The sequence below is a fragment of the Nymphalis io genome, chromosome 27 (assembly GCF_905147045.1).
Source record: "Nymphalis io chromosome 27, ilAglIoxx1.1, whole genome shotgun sequence".
Lineage (NCBI taxonomy): Eukaryota > Metazoa > Arthropoda > Insecta > Lepidoptera > Nymphalidae > Nymphalis > Nymphalis io.
The window spans coordinates 3955041-3974622 of NC_065914.1; the positions used below are offsets into that span (position 1 = coordinate 3955041).

The window sequence follows — 19582 nt, forward strand, 5'->3', positions numbered from 1 at the left end:
AATTTTTACACAAATATAGTTACACAAAAAATAGTTTTATCTAGATACAGACAATATGTATATATTTGATTTTATACTTATAATAGTAATTTATATATTTGGATCCATCATTAACACATAAATAGACTTTTGGACAAAACGAACAATGATTAATGATCTAGAATTAGAATTTATTTAAACTATTAATTATTTTGAAACAATTTTTTTTAATATTTTAACATTTATTCAGATAAAATATTTATTAATTATCTTTCTAAACTCTAAGTGTTATCATAACAGAAAAATATTTATATATTAAAAAAGAAATATCCTAACAATTAAAAATGAATAAAATTAATTAAAATATATTGTTTTTTTTTCTATATATTAAGATATTTCTTAAAACTTCATTAAAATATTACAGAGATATTTTAGCATTATGGCGTTAGTTCAATATGGAATATACTGTTGTACATTGTTACCACAGGCAAAAGAAATCATCATAGATGTGTTTTACATTGCCAGTACCAGTGTATACAGGGACTCGCGTGACGGCCAGTACAATACTTTCAGTAGTTCAAATAACGTCACAATAACACTAGGTTTGTGTAAGTGGTTAAATAAGTCTTGAGAAACTATACTTCAGGGCTTCCACAGACTACAGATATTTGATAAACCGATATTTTAATCTGTCCCTAAATTACAATGACGAAAAAATACAAAATACAAATACTCATTATTGTAAACAAATGACTTTATGCAGACAAGTTTAGGCAATTTAACAAGGCAATTTTAAAGTATGTTATGTTGTTAATAATGTGTATATATATTATTATTCCAAAATATAATAAAATGCAATAACTATAACAATTTATGAAAAACATTATTATACGTAATACGTAAATCAAACTTACAATTTGGTCTGTGACACTTGCGATAGCGTGACCTTTTTTTATTCAGATAGATTTTATAATCTGTGGTCTGTGCTGCTCCTGAGAGATATGAATACCTTTATATGTATATTTCATACAAGAATAAATTAAATTCAATATTGTTTCTATCTATTTTCTTATTATTATCACTATGTACTTTAAATTGCTTTTCTTTTTATACGCACGCATACTTACGTTGTATATTTTATGTATTAACTTAAAATAAATAATGATTTGATATTATATTGAAATAGTTAAATTTAATTATGTGCTTATATAAGATAAATCATTGTTTATTATTTAATGATACATTAAAAAAATGTTAAGTAATTTAGACATGACAGAAAAGACAATGGCGGTCGCCATGATGCTCATGCCAAAGATCAGCGATTAAAGGCAACATTATAAACAGCCCTAGATTTATGAATTCCTATGCCTACCCGGCTTAGAGGCCCTGCCAGCTGAGGAGCCCTACCCAGCCCGAATTAATATAATTTTACTCTTACCGCTTCAGAATGGGGGCCTTAAATTTTAAAATGCCTAGGAGCCTTGGATCTCTAAGTCTGGGCCTGATTATATATTGATACATACGTTATTAAACTCTAGCGGCCTTACCTATAAATGTTGCTTAGCGAGGCCTTAGCCTAACAGTGGGACATATACAAAATGTTCCTTTTAAAATCGGTATTATTGTATTGACGAATAGTTTATTATCAGTATTTATATAAAAACCAATTAGTATATTGAAAACTGTCAACAATTGTAGCGTTAAAAGAATCCAAAATGCATAAATCCAGCGTAAGCTAGATATCTGATTTTGAAACATTGGTTCAAGTCGAATTAACTTGGCTGTTATCTGAACGGTCAATGGCCAACCATTGGTCGATGCCAGTCGATGACGCAATACCAATATTGCGTCATCGACTGGCATCGACCAATGAGCATTCAGATTAAAATCATCAAGTCTTTAAAAAACAACGACCTTACTTGTCATTATTGATTTGAAATTCGAAAGACAAAAACACAGCATTGTTTATGATTGTTTAACTTTTAACTAAACCCCCGCTAAGCAAAGGCCGTTATTATATTATTATTAGTGGAATGTTTTATGTGTTAATATTTTATTTTCTCCTAAAATGTGATGACTAAACCAGTGCTCTCAACTATTCCATATTTTTATATAATTTTTTTTATTATATTTGTTTATGAGCTTAATTGACCACAAGATAAAAGTTTGGCAGTTTGTGGTTTTTTTTTGTTTATATTAAACGTATTTCTGATCTATTATTAACATTTCGAAGTACAAGACATATATAGTTTATAGATTTATATGTTTTTATCTTAGTAGGATAATAAAATTCGATTTTCGATAGTTAATGTGACAGTTATGTATTTGACACTGACATTTGATTTACTTTCGAAAATCGAATCGTATGTTTTCATCACAACTACAAAAAAAAAACATTTGCAACAAATGTTTATCACGATACAAGCGTATTTAAATTTCTTAAAAATTAATAATAATTTACATCATAATATATTATATTTATCTTACATAACACCATGTATACGACAATACATATAATTATAGTTTTTCACATCAACAATTATTTAAAACTGAAAGTTTAGATTGACTGTCCATTGGTTGCTTAGCGCTAAACGGCTAAACAAAATTCACGTGTTGAACTCAATACTCCGCATCCAATGGATGATCATTCTTTATAAAGCGTACTTTAAAATATCTTAACAATAAACATTCTTTTACGAATGAATCTCAGATATGGACATTTCCTTTTTTATATTTTTTTATATACAGTAAATTATATTTTCAATTTCCACTTAATATCATAATAATATATCACCTTTGCCTAAAAACACATGAATCACAACAATGACATTAAAAAGTCACGAACTTACTTATCCAATTTTTTAATTAATTCTGAATTTAAATTTTTCTTGATTCATATTATTTTTTTTTCGTAATTTCTCTTATATTCATTATCATACCAACTACTGAAGACATAACGTATTTATATATTTCATATAACAAACGAAATATATAGGCAAAAAAATTTTAATAAACACAAAGATTGGTACGTAATAAATAATAGATACGTTTTTTTTTTTACATTTTTTTGTTTTGTTTAAAGTGACAGTATGACGCTATGATGTGCTGCCTTGAGCCTATCGAGTATTTATTTTAAAAAATATCTTATAATTAATTCGTCACAATTTGTAAGTATCAGGTGAGTATTTTTTTTAATATAGATAAATAAGTATTTTTTATTCAGAAAAAATAAACTATTATTGTATTCAATTCCACACTATTGCTATGTACTAGAATTTGTTTTTAGTATGAATTCGTATTAAAAAAAAAAAAAAACTGAATATTTTTATATTGACGTAACGAAAGAAAGCGTGAGAACACAAGTAATTTCGTTCTCACTTCCCACCAGCTAATAAAATTATTATTATTGTGAATGAAAATGCGAAAAAGCATAGATAATTTGATTTAAAATGAAGATACTATTTACAAAATAAATAATACCATTATTAAAAATGTAAAGTGCAAACCAATAAATAATTTTTCCTTTTTTTTTATGGAGTAATTATCGTGAATATATTACGGCTTACAATATAAGACAACTTTAGGTATACTCAGGTTTTGGTATTACTCACGAGAATTGATGTGTAAACACGTGAGCTTTCAGTCAGTTAACCCCTCCAAACAAACACACACTTACAATAACAAATCATACGCTGACGTCATCTGACGTTTGAAATCTTACGCTGACTCGTCTGACGTTTGAAGTCTCAGTTAGCGTACCGTATACCGTGCACTAAGATATTTACACATCAATAACTTTTGACTAAAAATATAATTGAGTTAGGTTTTCTGTAAGCATACTATAGGATTGTAGCATAGTAATGTATTAATAAATCAAAAACTAATCTAATGGCAATTAACTGTGTTGCCAGTCAAATATAATTTTGATCTGAAAGGAGTTTGAACTGTAATTTATTATTTTAAAATAAACTAAACGCTGGACGTAGCTTGTTGACTACTGTGGTCGGATAGAACAGAGTTAAGATCTGATTCGCGAAGTGTTGGAGGAGTGCCGAAGGGGAAATCCTGAAACACAAATTTTTATTTATATATTAAAAATTTTACATTTACATATAAATCCATGCTTCCACTATTCAACAGAAGCTGTCAGGAAAGTATATATATATATATATATATATATATATATATATATATATATATATATATATATAATAATTTTAATAGTGCAAGATATTGTTCGATACATAAAGAAATGAGAATTTAATTAAAAAATTTCGACCTGTCATTCATTGTCTTTAATTACTTTAAACAGCAATTCGGTCAAAGAGTTTTAAAAGGCCTTGTGTTGGTTGCTTAAAATATAAAATATTGACCATATAATGTTTATTGTTTGCTAACAGTTATTATGTACGTATGTGAGTTAATGATTGCCTCGTTGGTCTAGTGGCTTAATGTAAGACCCCAGACCTGGAGGTGCTGGGTTCAATTCCCAGGTCGGACCAATAAAAAGTTATTGGGTTTTTCTGTCAGAAAATTTTCAGTAGCAGCCCGGAGTCTGGAAGTCTGGAGTCTGGAAGTGTGCTCATTTCCGTGCCTCGGAAAGCACTTAAAGCCGTCTGTCCTGGCGCCTGAACTCTTACCGGTCGTGTCGGATTGCCGTCCCATCGGATTATGAGAGTGAGGGAATAGAGAGTGCACCTGTGTTTGCGCACACACTTGTTCACTATAATATCTCCTGCGTAGTTGGCTAATCTCTCTTGAGATTGGCCGCCGTAGCCGAAATCGGTCTGGAGGACATTATTATTTATTATTATTATTAATAAATTATGTAATAGTCAAGGGTTGTATACTCACAACCTGAGATGGCAAGCTGCGTGGTGCCGGCGGTGCGGGGGGAGGGACGCGAGGAGCGCGGGGTGAGGCGCACTCCGCGCACTCCGCGCCTCCTGAGCTGCGTGTAGATCGTCGTGACCAGGATTCAGGCATGCAGCTGAATAGAAAACCAACATTATACACGACACGACAGATAACTAGGAATATGTCTTAAGTTGTTATGCAACATACACATTGGTGGGATTTGGAAGTTGCGTTGTCATCATTTCCTCCTATTGTTAATAATTGAACTCGAATAGCATTCGCTTTTCTGTTTTTAAATTAGCTTACGTAGAAGTTTTAATCGCAAGCAATGTTAAAGTCGAGAAATTCTTATGTTGGCTCCATATCATGGAGCAACGAAAACGCTCTCGATTTTTTTTGTCAATTATATATTGTAGTAATTTATAGTCGTTTCTGTATTATTGTTATTATAAGTTAGTTAATTAGCCGGTGTAATTACAAGCACTAGAAACGTAACCTATTAAACTGAGTGGTTTATAAGAGATAGTGTTTATTTCGTAATGTCCACGTCAGTCAATATTACAGTGCAAATGTCAGCTGTCAATATAATGATGTACTGACGACCAGTTTTGTTAAAAATGTTAGGTTACTTCTGAGCTTGCTCTGAGCCTGGTTTTCCATCGGGTCGGGGGCCTGTGGCATTCAGCCACCCCTATAGTTACGCCAGTGTATAGTTAGTTACACCGTTAGTGTTGTAAATCATACAGTAGATTACTAAAGGCCCTGTTAGGCTCTGACAAGTACAAAAAGCCAGAGATGAGATTGGCCTGGCAATTTAGAATAACTTTGATAAAAATACCAATTGACTACTGACATTTGATACTACACAATATTTTTTAATACATTTATTTTTATATTATATTAACTCTGTATCCCACGTCTTAGTAAGTTTCACTCATAAAAATACGCTCAGACAGAGATGAGTGAGTATAAACAGGTGGGGCCCCCTTTTAAGGGGGGCCCGGAGCAATTGCTACTCTTCCTACTACGTTAACAATAAATGGACAATCAAATTTTTTTTTCTTTTTACTGCTAGTTCCAAGATTGTAACAATTCGTATAACGTAGCTGATCGTCACTCACGCGTGGTGCACGATGTGCGCGCAGGGCAGCGACGCGAGCGGCTCGGCGCGCTCGGCGAGCGGCTCGCGGCAGCGCGCGCACGCCGGCGCCGCCCACGCGCCCGCCGCGCGCCGCTGCCGCGCCGCCGCGTTGTTGTCGCCCAGCGCCGTGTAGATGTCGGCCAGGCGCAGCCGGACGCGCCGGACGAGCATCTCGTTCGGAATTACAGTAACAATATAGAACACTATCAAAAATATTTGGACCGTCGGTTAAATATAATATTGGTAGTACCGGTCCGAAATAAAGAGAATAACCGTGAAGAAATTTAATATTTTTTTTTATATTATAGGTCGGTTAATGATCCCAACCGCCCATACACATTGGCGATGTAAGAAGTATTAACCATTACTTACATCGCCAATGCCCCACCGATTTTGGGAACGAAGATGTTATGTTCCCTGTGCCCGTAATTACACTGGCTCACTCACACCTTAAACCGGAACACAACAATACTAAGTACTGCTGTTTTGCGGTAGAATATCTGATGAGTGGGTGGTACCTAGCCAGACGGACTTGCACAAAATCCTACTACCTAGTCTACTCTACCTACTCTTTTCTAAATTAAAAAAGTGTATTATTAAATCAATAGTAACTCTATTCCACCGTAACAGCCTGTGAATGTCCCACTGCTGGGCTAAAGGCCTCCTCTCCTCTTTTTGAGGAGAAGGTTTGGAGCTTATTCCAACACGCTGCTCCAATGCGGGTTGGTAGAATTCACATGTGGCAGAATTTCAGTGAAATTAGACACATGCAGGTTTCCTCACGATGTTTTCCTTCACCGTAAAGCACGAGATGAATTATAATCACAAATTAAGCACATGAAAATTCAGTGGTGCTTGCCCGGGTTTGAACCCACGATCATCGGTTAAGATTCACGCGTTCTTACCACAGGGCCATCTCGGCACACTCTATTCCACGCATAACATTAAAAAGGTATATTAATCAGTATATCTACAATACATCATTTTAACATCATGTATATGGGACCTAATATATAAATGCAGTTTTCTCTGTCTTACCTTTGAACCAACAGACGTAGCAACTTCAAGTAATCTTGTATTGAATTCAAGTGGGCGACAGTTACAAATCCTGCCTTGAAGCCTCAAAGCTTCTAAACATCTTGCGGCTCCGTCCATTGCTTCCATTTGAGCTAAACGATCACCGAGAGATTGACCAGCCCCCATTGCCACTTCGTAATGCCTATTAATAATAGTAAAATTTTATTTATTTAACGTATTTAATTAAGCCAATGACAGTGCGGTAAATAGTTTTACCTAAGCGCCTTCCCGTAATCACATTTTCTTCTGTAAACATCACCAGCTATCCTCATAGCACGAGCATAGCAACCCTGATCGCCAGCTACTGCTGCGAGACGCAGAGCTTCCTGAAAATTATACATGAAATGAAACTCCAGCAAAATTTGATAAGAGCATGAATTATACACTTAAACGGTCCTTATCTCGTTCTGTTCATTGGTGATAACCGAATGAAGATCTGTTCGGTAGTTAGAGTTTATCAAGTTCAGGCAGAAAGATGCGGCGGAAGTCTATTATTTTATAACATTTTTTTTTATAGAATAGTTAGACGGACGAGCATATGGGCCACTCGATGGTAAGTGCTCACCAACACCCATAGACATTGGCATTGTAAGAAATGTTAACATCGCCAATACGCCACCAACCTTGGGAACTAAGATTTTATGTCCCTTGTGCCTGTAATTACACTGGCTCACTCACCCTTCAAACCGGAACACAACAATACCAAGTACTGCTGTTTTGCGGTAGAGTATCTGATGACTGTGTGGTACCTACCCAGACGAGCTTGCACAAAGCCCTACCACCAGTAGTAGTAGTGTTTTAACGGATCGAACGATTTATTATTTAAATATCGAATGTACTCACGTTACAATAGTCATGGGCGTCCCCTAGTTCGCCTCTTGCCCGTAAAGCAGCGGCCATTTGTAGAAGTGCAGTGCGGTGGTGTCGTGTGTTGAGGTCAGTCGAGCGCGGACCGCGGCCGAGGTCACACGCACGCGCTGCACAAGCCACCGCACGTTCTGTGTCACGGAGACGACGCCACAGTTCTGATAGACCGACGTATACCTGAAACAATCAAATCGTCGATTGATGAAGATCACCTCTTTTAGAATATTACGTCGTTGTTATTTTGAAGATGATAGATCAGTGGCGAAGAACACCATCTCGCTGTTTGCATTTGCTTGAAAATATCTGCAATAAATCCAATATATATCACGATAACTTATAAACACGAATATAACCCTTGATTACCTCAGTATAGCAGTTGGCTACATGTAAGGCTGCAGAACCGGAAGTCCTGGGCTCAAATCCCAGGTCGGGTCAATAAAAAGTGTGTACACTCCCGTGGCTCGAAAAGCACGTAAAACCGTTGGTCCTGCGTCTGAACTAGGGAGCTAGGGAACAGAGAGTGCACCTGTGTTTGCGCACTCACTTGTGCATTATAATATCTCCCTATATCGCGTAATTGGCTAATCTCTCTTGAGATTGACCGACGTGGCTGAAATCGGTCTGGAGAACATTATTATTATTATAGCGGGTCCAAATATTGAGAGGTAATGGAAATGAAAAAAAATGAAAAAAAATCTTGCCAGAGTACCTGTAACAGCAGCGTGTTATCATTTTGACCTTGTGCTACAGCCAGGGCTTTTTGGAAGCCATCCATGGCTTTCGAAAACGCCCCAAGCTCCAAGCTCACAGCTGCTACGGTGAGGTGAACACATCCTGCAGTTGAGCCTCCCCCACAATCGTTGTAAAGTGCGTGGCGAGCGTATGATAGAGCTCTGGAAATAAACGTTTTAGCTTAACACCAAATTTGACAAAAAAATGGGATGAACTTAGCTTTTGTTTTTGTAATAAATCTTTTAACATAAGCTTAGAATTTGAACAAGTTATAACTACCAATAATATTCGTTTTTTTTTTAATGAAATAGGTTGGTGGACTGGCAAATAATGGTAACTGGTCACCACTGTCTATAGACATTGGCGATGTAAGAAATATCAACCATTTCTTACTATTCCACCAACCTTAGAAACTAAGATTTTATGTCTCTTGTGCCTGTAATTACACTGGCTCACTCACCCTTCAAACCGGAACATAACATAGACTATAGAATATCTGAAGAGTGGGTGGTGCCTTCGCAGGCTTGCACAAAGCCCTACCACCAAGAAAAGTTGTCAACTCGTTAAAATGTTAAATAATACGCCAAATTATTAGTTACCTGTCAAGACCGCCAAGTGTTTGATGAGCGCGTGCGAGGTTCAGATAGGCTTCAGCACGCATCGGAGCCGAATCCAATTCCTCTGATATGCCGAGTTGTCGATTAGCGAATTCAAGAGATTCCCTAAAAAAATTATAAACAAGACATTAAAAAAATATACTTATATTACGCTGGACAGTAAGTTTGTGGCGATTTTGAAATGTAACATATTAAAATGTTGGCGTATATTTAATAAACTATATACTTAATGTAATTTTTGTTTCATAAAATGTGTTAGCAGACTGCAGTACCATATTTTAGACCCGTTAGGTCTACTAGCTAAAAGGCTTGGATTCCAATCCGGAGTGGGGTCAATTAAAGGTTCTCAAAATCTTAGGGGAGAAAAATATGTCGTGCGCCTGAACTCTCACCGAACGTGTCGTTTTGTCTCATCAGATTAAGTGAGGAGTTAGAAAGTGCGCTTGTGTTTTTGTGTTTGTTCATACACTTCTACACTATGATATCTCTTGCGCGATACGCTAGTCTTCGTAAAGAATGGCCGCCGACATTGGCCAGGAGCGCATTATATCATCCCTATTATTTATTATATTGCCTATCGAAAATCAGCAAGATCTCTCCCCACCACACTTAAGTTCATACTTCAACTTCTTGAAGTAAAACAATAAACTTCGCTGTCATTGACTGACAATAGATTTTGGACACTTAGGCAGTCCCAGACACGCGGGCAAAAACTAGTACAATATATACACATATAATACTCATATAACAAGAAAAATAATCCTAATAATATCATAATCATATTCTTGGTAATTACCTTAATTATGCCGTTATTTGTATTTTTAAGTTCTGTTTTGAACAGGAATATTTCGTCACTTTCGACTACATCTTGAAATGGAGTAAATTTAAAATTATAAAAAAAAAAAATGGTAAATGAGAACCGACTGCAATCAAAGGCAATTTAAACAGATATCATTTCGTTGCTCGAGTCTAGTTTCAACTGAGTAATAATTAAAACTCGTTCTAAAATAAGATTTCGATCTGTACCTAAAACTAGTTCTGGATGATTAGAGTTTAAACTCTACTTGAGTTACTTTCTGTAATACGGGCCTTATAAGCAAGTGTAACGTACCGTAACCGTACCCGTAACAGCCTGTGAATGTCCCACTGCTGGGCTAAAGGCCTCCTCTCCTCTTTTTGAGGAGAAGGTTTGGAGCTTATTCCACCACGCTGCTCCAATGCGGGTTGGTAGAATTCACATGTGGCAGAACTTCAGTGAAATTAGACACATGCAGGTTTCCTCACGATGTTTTCCTTCACCGTAAAGCACGAGATGAATTATAATTACAAATTAAGCACATGAAAATTCAGTGGTGCTTGCCCGGGTTTGAACCCACGATCATCGCTTAAGATTCACGCGTTTTTACCACTGGGCCATCTCGGCTTTTTTAAGTAATAACGCTTCTTTATTAAATAAATATTTCTGACTGTCTTCAACAAGATTTAGAAAAAGTTATTCTGTTTGTACCTGTATTTTCCAAAGTCCATGTAAGCTTGATAAAGATGTCCCAGTAAAGCGAATTTGTCGCTCCTGTGTCGCACCCCACGCAGTGCGGACAGCCATACCTTCACCGCCAGGCGTTGTTCATTCTGACCATAAAGCCGCACTCCTCTTTCGATCTACAATATTTTGTTACTTGTATTCATTCATTCATATGTAAATAACTGCAATAGTGGAAATGATTATATCAAGCTACAAAATTGTATTGAAATTATTAACAAAATATACATAGGTCTATAACTGAATATTGAAGCATGTTCTGCTATCACCATGTTTTCCGAATCCGTAACAGCCTGTGAATGTCCCACTGCTGGGCTAAAGGCCTCCTCTACTCATTTTGAGGAGAATTTTTGGAGCTTATTCCACCACACTGCTCCAATGCGGGTTGGTGGAAAACCATGTTTTGTGAAGATAAAATACTCTTACCTTGCCGCCTAGTTGGTCTAGCGGCTAGTTATAGTTATAAGACCGCATATCCGAGGTCCTGGGTTAAAACCCCAGGTCGGATTGCCATCCCATCGGATTATGAGAGTGAAGAAATTGAGCGTCCATTTGTGTTTTCACACACACTTGTGCTTTATAATATGTCTTATGGTTAATCTCTCTTGAAATTGGCCGCTGTGGCCGAAGCCGTTATCACTCTCACCTTTCGTCTCGCAAGATATTGATCGAGACGTGAACGGCAGATACGAAAGCATTCGAGGACACCAGCGGACGGCCGGTGAGCTGGCCCAAAGCGGGATCCCCATCGTATAGCCCCATTGCGCACTTCAGTCGGATATTCTTCAGAGAATGGAAATACGTCTGAAAATAGCGTTAAAATAATACATTACTGATCCCATGGGATACAGTTGTTCTCACTCCTAATAAAAGTTTTATACTTAATTGGGCATCATTAATTTATTAAAAGCTGACACAGTGTTAAAACAAAGAAAATATATTATATAATACTTCAAACTGTAAGCGTGATGTTTGGATTTAAAAAACATAATCGTCTTTGAAACTATTTTGAGTTATTCCTGTATTGAGAAATTAATTAGTAAATAGATTATTCACAATATTTTTCTCGATACAAACGTAGAGATCACTGTCACACACACAATAACTGTGGTTTCAAGCTTTTTAACATTCATGGAACTCTAATTCGTAGTTAAATTATTTGTACTAACATTCTGTTCGCATTGGCATTAAGATAAGCCTATCACCATAAATTTTTAGACGCCTTATCTTAATTACAGACACAAGGGGTTATATCTTAGATCCCATCGTTGGTGGTGCATGGCTCTGAACTTTGACCACGTGCACGTCACTGGAAGAGAACACTTTTTGATAATGAGATATTCGTCAAAACATACATTGCCATAAGTCTGTCAGTTAACGGGAAATTACATCAGAAAATTTGTCATAACCTGGTGGATCTTCAAGATGGTGTCGCGACGGATCAGGAGAGCTGAGCAGCCGCGTAGCCGACAGTTGGTGCGCCGGCACCCCGCTGAAAATATATAGGATTAATAGAAGAATGTTTAGTTTTAATTAAGTATTCTGTAGTCTGAAGTAAGTTACTCTACAATATTTATTTAATGCTAAACTTCAATCAAATAATATTCATATTTTTTCATCTGCTCTTATTATTTCATTCATCAACAGCCAACCGTAGTCCAATGCTGAACATAGGCCTCTCCAAGTCGTGCCAAAGCTCCCGGTACCTGCCACCTTCTTAAGGTTATAAAACCGCGAACACTACCTTGGTCGGGCCGAGCGGGATTTCCGGTAACTGGGGGCATTTTTAGTCGGATCCACCATATAAAAGGATTTGCCCATACTCGCCGCGCTGGGCAGGCGTTGGCGAGCGCAGTAGTACTGCGCGGTAGTTGTTTACGGGTGGGATGCTGCCCTTTTACCCGTCCCTTTGTCATCTTTTACGACACCCACGGGATGAGAATGGGGAGTACAATTCTAAGTCGGCAGTTCACAGCTAATTAGTTGATTAGCACTACCTAATTTATTATTTGAATTTAAAATAATTGAAACATAATGTTTATAACTATTAACGATTTATATTCCCTATAAATTCGCTATTTCATTCACAAAAAAAAAAAATGTTCGAAAGAGACATACCCGAGGAAGTCGCGCGACTCGATTGAGTCCCATGACATGTTCCGCGGGTGTAAGCGGCAGCGTCACCTGGCATGGGCTGGGTGCATCGCGTCCTCTTGCTCGCCCACCACGAGAACTTCCTGTAATAAAGAAAGATGGTTAATTGAGTGAGGATTTTGAAAGAGAGGTAAGACAAGACGAATTATAACTCGTATTTTAGCAAAATGACAGTGATGTTGCGGTTTTGACTAGGATATAGCATATGTTCTGAAATGCTTTTACTGGTAGACTGATTTCCCGCCATCACATTGAGGTATTCATGTGATTTTTTATATGAGTGACTGAAGCTCTTAAAAAAATGCCTAATCAGTTCTTAAGATTCTCTAATCCACTCTGCCACAATACTTATGAGCAAGTGGTACAGCAGCATTCTTCTACAAAACAGCTTTGGAAACTAAAAAAAACTAACAATAATTATACAAAAAGAGATGATTCTGTTCTATTAATCGCGAGAGATTGAGATATTTAGATTTAGTGAATTTATTTTGATTATGAAAACAAATGATTATCTACTATGATGCCATCCATATACTTTGTTATAAGTAAATAAAAGAACCAGCTTTTAAAAGTTTCATTGCTGGTCTAAGAATTCTATAGGAGAAAGCTTGGAAGGTTCAGACCTTATTCCACCACATTCTAGATTAGTGGATACAATGTGACAGATGTTTCTTTGACATAAGCAGATTTCCTCACGATATTTTTCTTTACCGCAAAAATCCAATTTTCTGGGTTTGAACGCTCAATCTTCGATTAAGACTCTCGTTAACCAACCACAGAACCATCTCTCTTAACTGATTAATGTACAATACTCACTCAATTCAAACAGCGTTGTAAAAATAAATACATTCCATATTCATTTTAAAACTGTCACCGTCCATTGTTCAAGGTTGCATTATCTGTGGAATAAAAAAAGATGCGATTTTTTTCTGGTTCAAGTTTCTTAATGATTTTTTCCAAGATTTCTGAAAAAGAGTTCTGAGCTCGTGTAAAATGAATCGAAATCAAAAATATAATAACTCTTAAAAGCACTGTTAAACGAAACCGACAAAAATCAAAAGATGATTTTGGCTTGGAAATAAAAACTACATACAATACTACATACATACAATATAAAATTGACTTTACAGAATATAAATTTGTGTTTTCAACACACAAACGTTTCTTAAATTACCTTAAACTGTCAATAAATTCATGCAGACATTGAACGAACCATATATATCTATTTTTTTATTTCATATATATGTAAATAAATCGACTGGTGGTAGAGCTTTGTGCAAGCTCGTCTGAGTAGGTACCACCCACTCATCAGATATTCTACCGCAAAACAGCAGTACTTGGTATTGTTGTGTTCCGGTTTGAAGGGTGAGTGAGCCAGTGTAATTACAGGCACAAGGGACATAAAATCTTAGTTTCCAAGGTTGGTGGCGCATTTGCGATGTAAGCGATGGTTAACTTACAATCCCAATGTCTGTGGGCGTTAGTGTCCACTTACGATCAGGCCCACATGCTCGTCCGCCTACCTATATTATACAAAAAAATTATCAACATGTTCGCGAGTGAGCCAGTATCAGGCTCAAGGGACATCGCCTCCAGGTTATTTCAAATTAAAAAAATATATATATTCTGCTATTGTTTTGTTTGTAATAGTAAAGGATGAGTTATTCTCAGTGTTTATTTCCAAACCGTTGGTAGATTTATGACAAAATAAGTAAGTGTAACGCTTCTATATTGAATAAAGATTTTTGACTTTAAGTTCCAAAGGTTGGTGGCGCATTGGCGATATAAGAGACAGTTAATGTTTCTAAAATTGTCTGTGGGCGTTGCAGTCCACCTACCATCAAGAACCTCATATACCACTCTATATTAAATTAAAAAAACAGTATTTAATTATATACAAAGAAAGCAATTAATAAAAAAATTGAAGCTCGTGAATGGACTTCAAATTAAAACGTCTAATTGACGATATTCTTGATACTTTATGTTAGTGCTCGAGTCGTTTATTTATAAAATAATGGTAAATAATATTTCATTCATTATCGCATTAATTACGAAACGAATTTATAATATTCCGAATTTGCTTTATCGAGACTTTTCCAGATTGACCTTTGTTGACACACAAAAAAAAGTTATAAATTAAAAAAAAAACTGTATGCAATGACACCGTTACAAAATAAATATTTTTATGAAATATTGTATACAGTATTTTTGTTAAAAATATAAAATTAATGATAAAGATTTAAATATGTAAAATAAAAATAACTTAAAAATTCACCTAACACATGGTGTAAGTATAATTGTTTATTAATAGATAATAAATTATATTTAAGTAAATAGTCTGTCCGCATGACCTAGGTCACCCATGTATCTACTGGGTAAATGTCATTTGAGAAAATTAGGTCAGCGCACCTTCGGTTTTTAAATCTAATCATTTAAAAAAATACAACAAAATCGCTACGGCATATAAAAAAAATAACTGTGTATTACAACATTATTCCTAAACAAAAAAAATAAATAAAAAACAATAAAATATCATTGCATTCTGCACTAATTCATTTTCATTAAATAAAATAAAATATATTTTCTATACATAATACTAAGAAATACATTGATATGTTTTATGTGCAATATTTTAAAAATAGAATTTATAGATTAAAAAGGTTACGAAAAATCGTTACTTACTTCTCGTCCAGGGAAAGTAGGTTGTATATGTATTTTCTTCACAAAAACATTTGTTTTTACAATAACACTGTACAAGATGATATTTAAGAGGCGTTAACGTATTTAATTGATTTGTTTTTCACAATTTTTATTGTTAATTTTATAGCGCAAGTGTCCTTGCTCGCTGATCACACCCCGGCTGCTGTTGTGTAGGGGAACGGAGAAATCTATAGAGTATGTATTCAATGTTTTTCTTTTAGTCGAATATTTAACTTATAAATTTTATTTTCATTACGCACTTAATTTACAGGAATGAAATGTTTATAAAAATAATTTTAATTATAGAAATATAAACAGATTAAAATATTACAGAAGTAGACATCTAACAAAAAAATTATTTTAATCAAATTTTGAGTTACTTATTGGCAATTAAGAGTATTTTTTCAAAAAACTGGGAAAGAAATACTTTTATATGTTTATAATGATTTAAATAAATATAGATTTATATACTTGGAATTAAAATGTAACGTACATTATAATTTTATTATTTCCATACAACTTTAAAATATTTCCTTAAATAAAATCAAATAAGTATTTATTGCAACGAGTACTTGCTAAAACAGTACACTGTTGAAATTTAATAAAATAACAGCTCCATATGATTCATTATTCTAAATCAGCATCCCTCCATCTCATTTAAAGCTATAACTGCGCATGCGTAAAAATCCAAATCGACACCCATTCCGTTTTCCAACAACACGAAAATAAAACTGTGTCTGTCACAAACATATGATAGTTTAGCACGCTCGAACACAGAACATGACACAGTGTTTAATCGTCGAGCAATGTTATTGGAATTTAGTTAGCTATAGAGCTTTATCATGATTGTATATAGTTTAAAATAATATATAAAAATAATAAAATAGAAAATCAATTATTAGTAATATATCGAATTAATTGATAAACGTAATATTTGTCTATGATCCCATAGATAATTCATATCTTAGTGTCTATGATAAGGTTTTATCTGTATATTTGACAGTACGTGTGTGTCTATGGCTTACGTCAGATGGCCTCACGGACTGACTAACGAGATTTCCGAAAGTACAGGTGAAACTTGAATTTTAGTATATTTTTGTTTTTTTTTTTTTATAGAATAGGAAGATGGACGAGCATATGGGCCACCTGATGGTAAGTGGTCACCCAACGCCCTTAGACATTGGCATTGTTAGAAATGTTAACCATCGCTTACATATCCAATGCGCCACCAACCTTGGGAACTAAGATTTTATGTCCCTTGTGCCTGTAATTACACTGGCTCACTCACCCTTCAAACCGGAACACAACAATAACAAGTACTGCTGTTTTGCGGTAGAATATCTGATGAGTGGGTAGTACCTACCCAGACAAGCTTGCACAAAGCCCTACCACCAGTTTAATAATAGTTTTGTTTCTGCTTTCGCTACCTAGACGCTAACTAAATTTACGCAAATGCTATTAAAAAAATCATCTTACATTTGAAACTTAATATTTTAATTAAGTTAAGAAATTAGAGACTTTTAATTAAGCAGTTAACATTTATGTTGTTTAGCCGTACAAAGTCGAAACGGGCAGCTGGTCTTTATGTACATATATATATAGATACCAGCTGAAACTGCGGCTTCACCCGTGTGCAATTCGTTTCGTGACAAGAATCCTTGTTCAGCTATATATGTTATTACGGAGAAGCGATATTTTGGTTTAAAAACCGTTGGACTGCAACGCAAAAGCTTAATCCGGTACGCACTTCCGTTTCGAAGTTTTATATGTAATTAATATATTTTTTTAACTTTAATTCCCAATTTAATTTAATTTGGTTCCCAAAAAAGGGGATCGGTCTGACCCGGCAAATTATCGACCAATAGCTATCACCTCAGTACTTTGTAAGATGATGGAACGGATTCTAAACAACCAACTGATCCATTACCTAGAAGATCACTGTCTAATTAATGATGGTAGGGCTTTGTGCAAGCTCGTCTGGGTAGGTACCACCCACTCATCAGATATTCTACCGCAAAACAGCAATACTTGATATTGTTGTGTTCCGGTTTGAAGGGTGAGTGAGCCAGTGTAATTACAGGCACAAGGGACATAAAATCTTAGTTCCCAAGGTTGGTGGCGCATTGGATATGTAAGCGATGGTTGACATTTCTTACAATGCCAATGTCTAAGAGCGTTGGTGACCACTTACCATCAGGTAGCCCATATGCTCGTCCGCCTTCCTATTCTATAAAAAAAAAAAAAAGATCGTCAGTACGGGTTTCGACCAAAACGGTCCACAGGTGATCTTCTAGCGTACGTAACACACCTCTGGGGTGAAGCTATCGACAAGCATGGAGAATCGTTGGCTGTCAGCTTCGATATCTCCAAGGCTTTCGACAGGGTCTGGCACAGAAGTCTTCTCTCCAAGCTACCGGCATATGGTCTGCCTGCTCAGCTATGCACCTGGATTGCCAGCTTCCTACACAAGCGTAGCCTTCGTGTTTTAGTAGATGTTTGCGCTTCACAATTCTATGTAGTGAATGCTGGGGTCCCCCAGGGATCTGTGCTATCTCCCACACTCTTTCTTTTGCATATCAATGATATGCTCTCCCTTGGGAACATACATTGCTATGCAGATGACAGTACAGTGCATGGTGGATACCACGGACGCGCAGTGGCTGGGCGGGCGGAAACTGAGGAGAGGCGGGAGAATCTTGTCATTGAACTCGATAGGACGTTAGAGCTCATCGCCAAATGGTGTTCTGATAATCTTGTTGAGTTTAATGCCAAGAAAACACAGGTATGCGCTCTCACAGCGAAAAAGTCACCATTTTACCCTCATCCCTCCCTCTGTGGCATACCGCTGATGATACAAAGCAAAATCGCCATGCTGGGGATGGACGTTCGCTGCGACCTTAGTCCAAGGGATTACATCGAGGCTATTATAAAACAGCTTCACGAAAACTCGGAGTTCTAAACAAGGTGCGGCGTTTTTTCACGCCACAACAACTGTGCCTGTTATACAAAACACAGGTACGGTCTTGCGTTGAATATTGCTCGCACCTTTGGGATGGCTCCGCTAAGTACCTACGGGAGGCCTTGGACCGGTTGCAGCGACGTGTAGTACGCATTATTGGCGACGTAAAGGTCACAAACACCCTTGAACCTTTACAATTGCGTCGCGAGATAGCAGCACTGAGCGCTTTCTATCGACTGTATCACGGCGAGTGCTCTGAGGAATTATTCTCTCTAATTCCTGCTTCCCCCTTCCTTCTTAAGTCCACGCGAGCTGGTTCTCGATGTCACTGCCTAACTGTGACATCAATTCCATCGCGCACAAAGAAATTTGGCAACTCCTTTCTTTGTCGCACTACCAAAAAATGGAATTCCTTACCAGCTCACGTGTTCCCCTCCTCTTACAACCCGGGTTCATTCAAACGAGGCCTGAAGAGGCATCTTGCGGGCCGGCAAGGCGGTGACGGCTAGTACAGAACATTCTTCCCGACTGTACTGGCCGTCGTCGCGTTTGGACTCTACTACAACTTACCATCAGGTGGAGTAGAGTCATTTGCCATCCCGGACATATAAAAAAAAATCCTTGTCAAAAAATGCAAATATTATTGATACAGAGAAAAACAGTTTAAATTAAAAGATACCCGATACGTGAATGCGCGGGAACTTTATAAAAGTTTTCAGTTACACGTGAAGCCCATCTTCTGGGTCAGAATTACATAAACTATATTTTCTTCCAGAAATTAAACAAGGTTTCCAAATTTATCTATAAAAAATGTATATATTTATTAAATCAACCCCTTAACATGTTAAATAAAAATTTAAAAAAAATCGTAAAAGTGACTTTAAAAATCGAACTCGAAAACGAGACACGATAAAATGTCCCGAAGCTTTCAACGCAACAAATTCAAAGGAAAAATATTG

General features: G+C 36.2%; 1 protein-coding gene across 1 annotated transcript; it reads right to left on the minus strand.

Annotated features, from left to right (window-relative positions):
* Positions 1-3948: 3948 nt before the first annotated feature.
* Positions 3949-13011, minus strand: LOC126778844 (43 kDa receptor-associated protein of the synapse homolog). The gene is made up of 12 exons (XM_050502551.1): positions 12929-13011; positions 12220-12302; positions 11457-11614; positions 10778-10929; positions 9253-9375; positions 8631-8814; positions 7898-8098; positions 7271-7380; positions 7016-7196; positions 5958-6148; positions 4834-4969; positions 3949-4044 (listed from the first exon to the last, which is right to left on the minus strand). Exons 1-12 carry the CDS (start codon positions 12964-12966, stop codon positions 3949-3951), a joined length of 1653 nt encoding a protein of 550 aa, XP_050358508.1. The 5' UTR covers positions 12967-13011.
* Positions 13012-19582: the final 6571 nt, after the last annotated feature.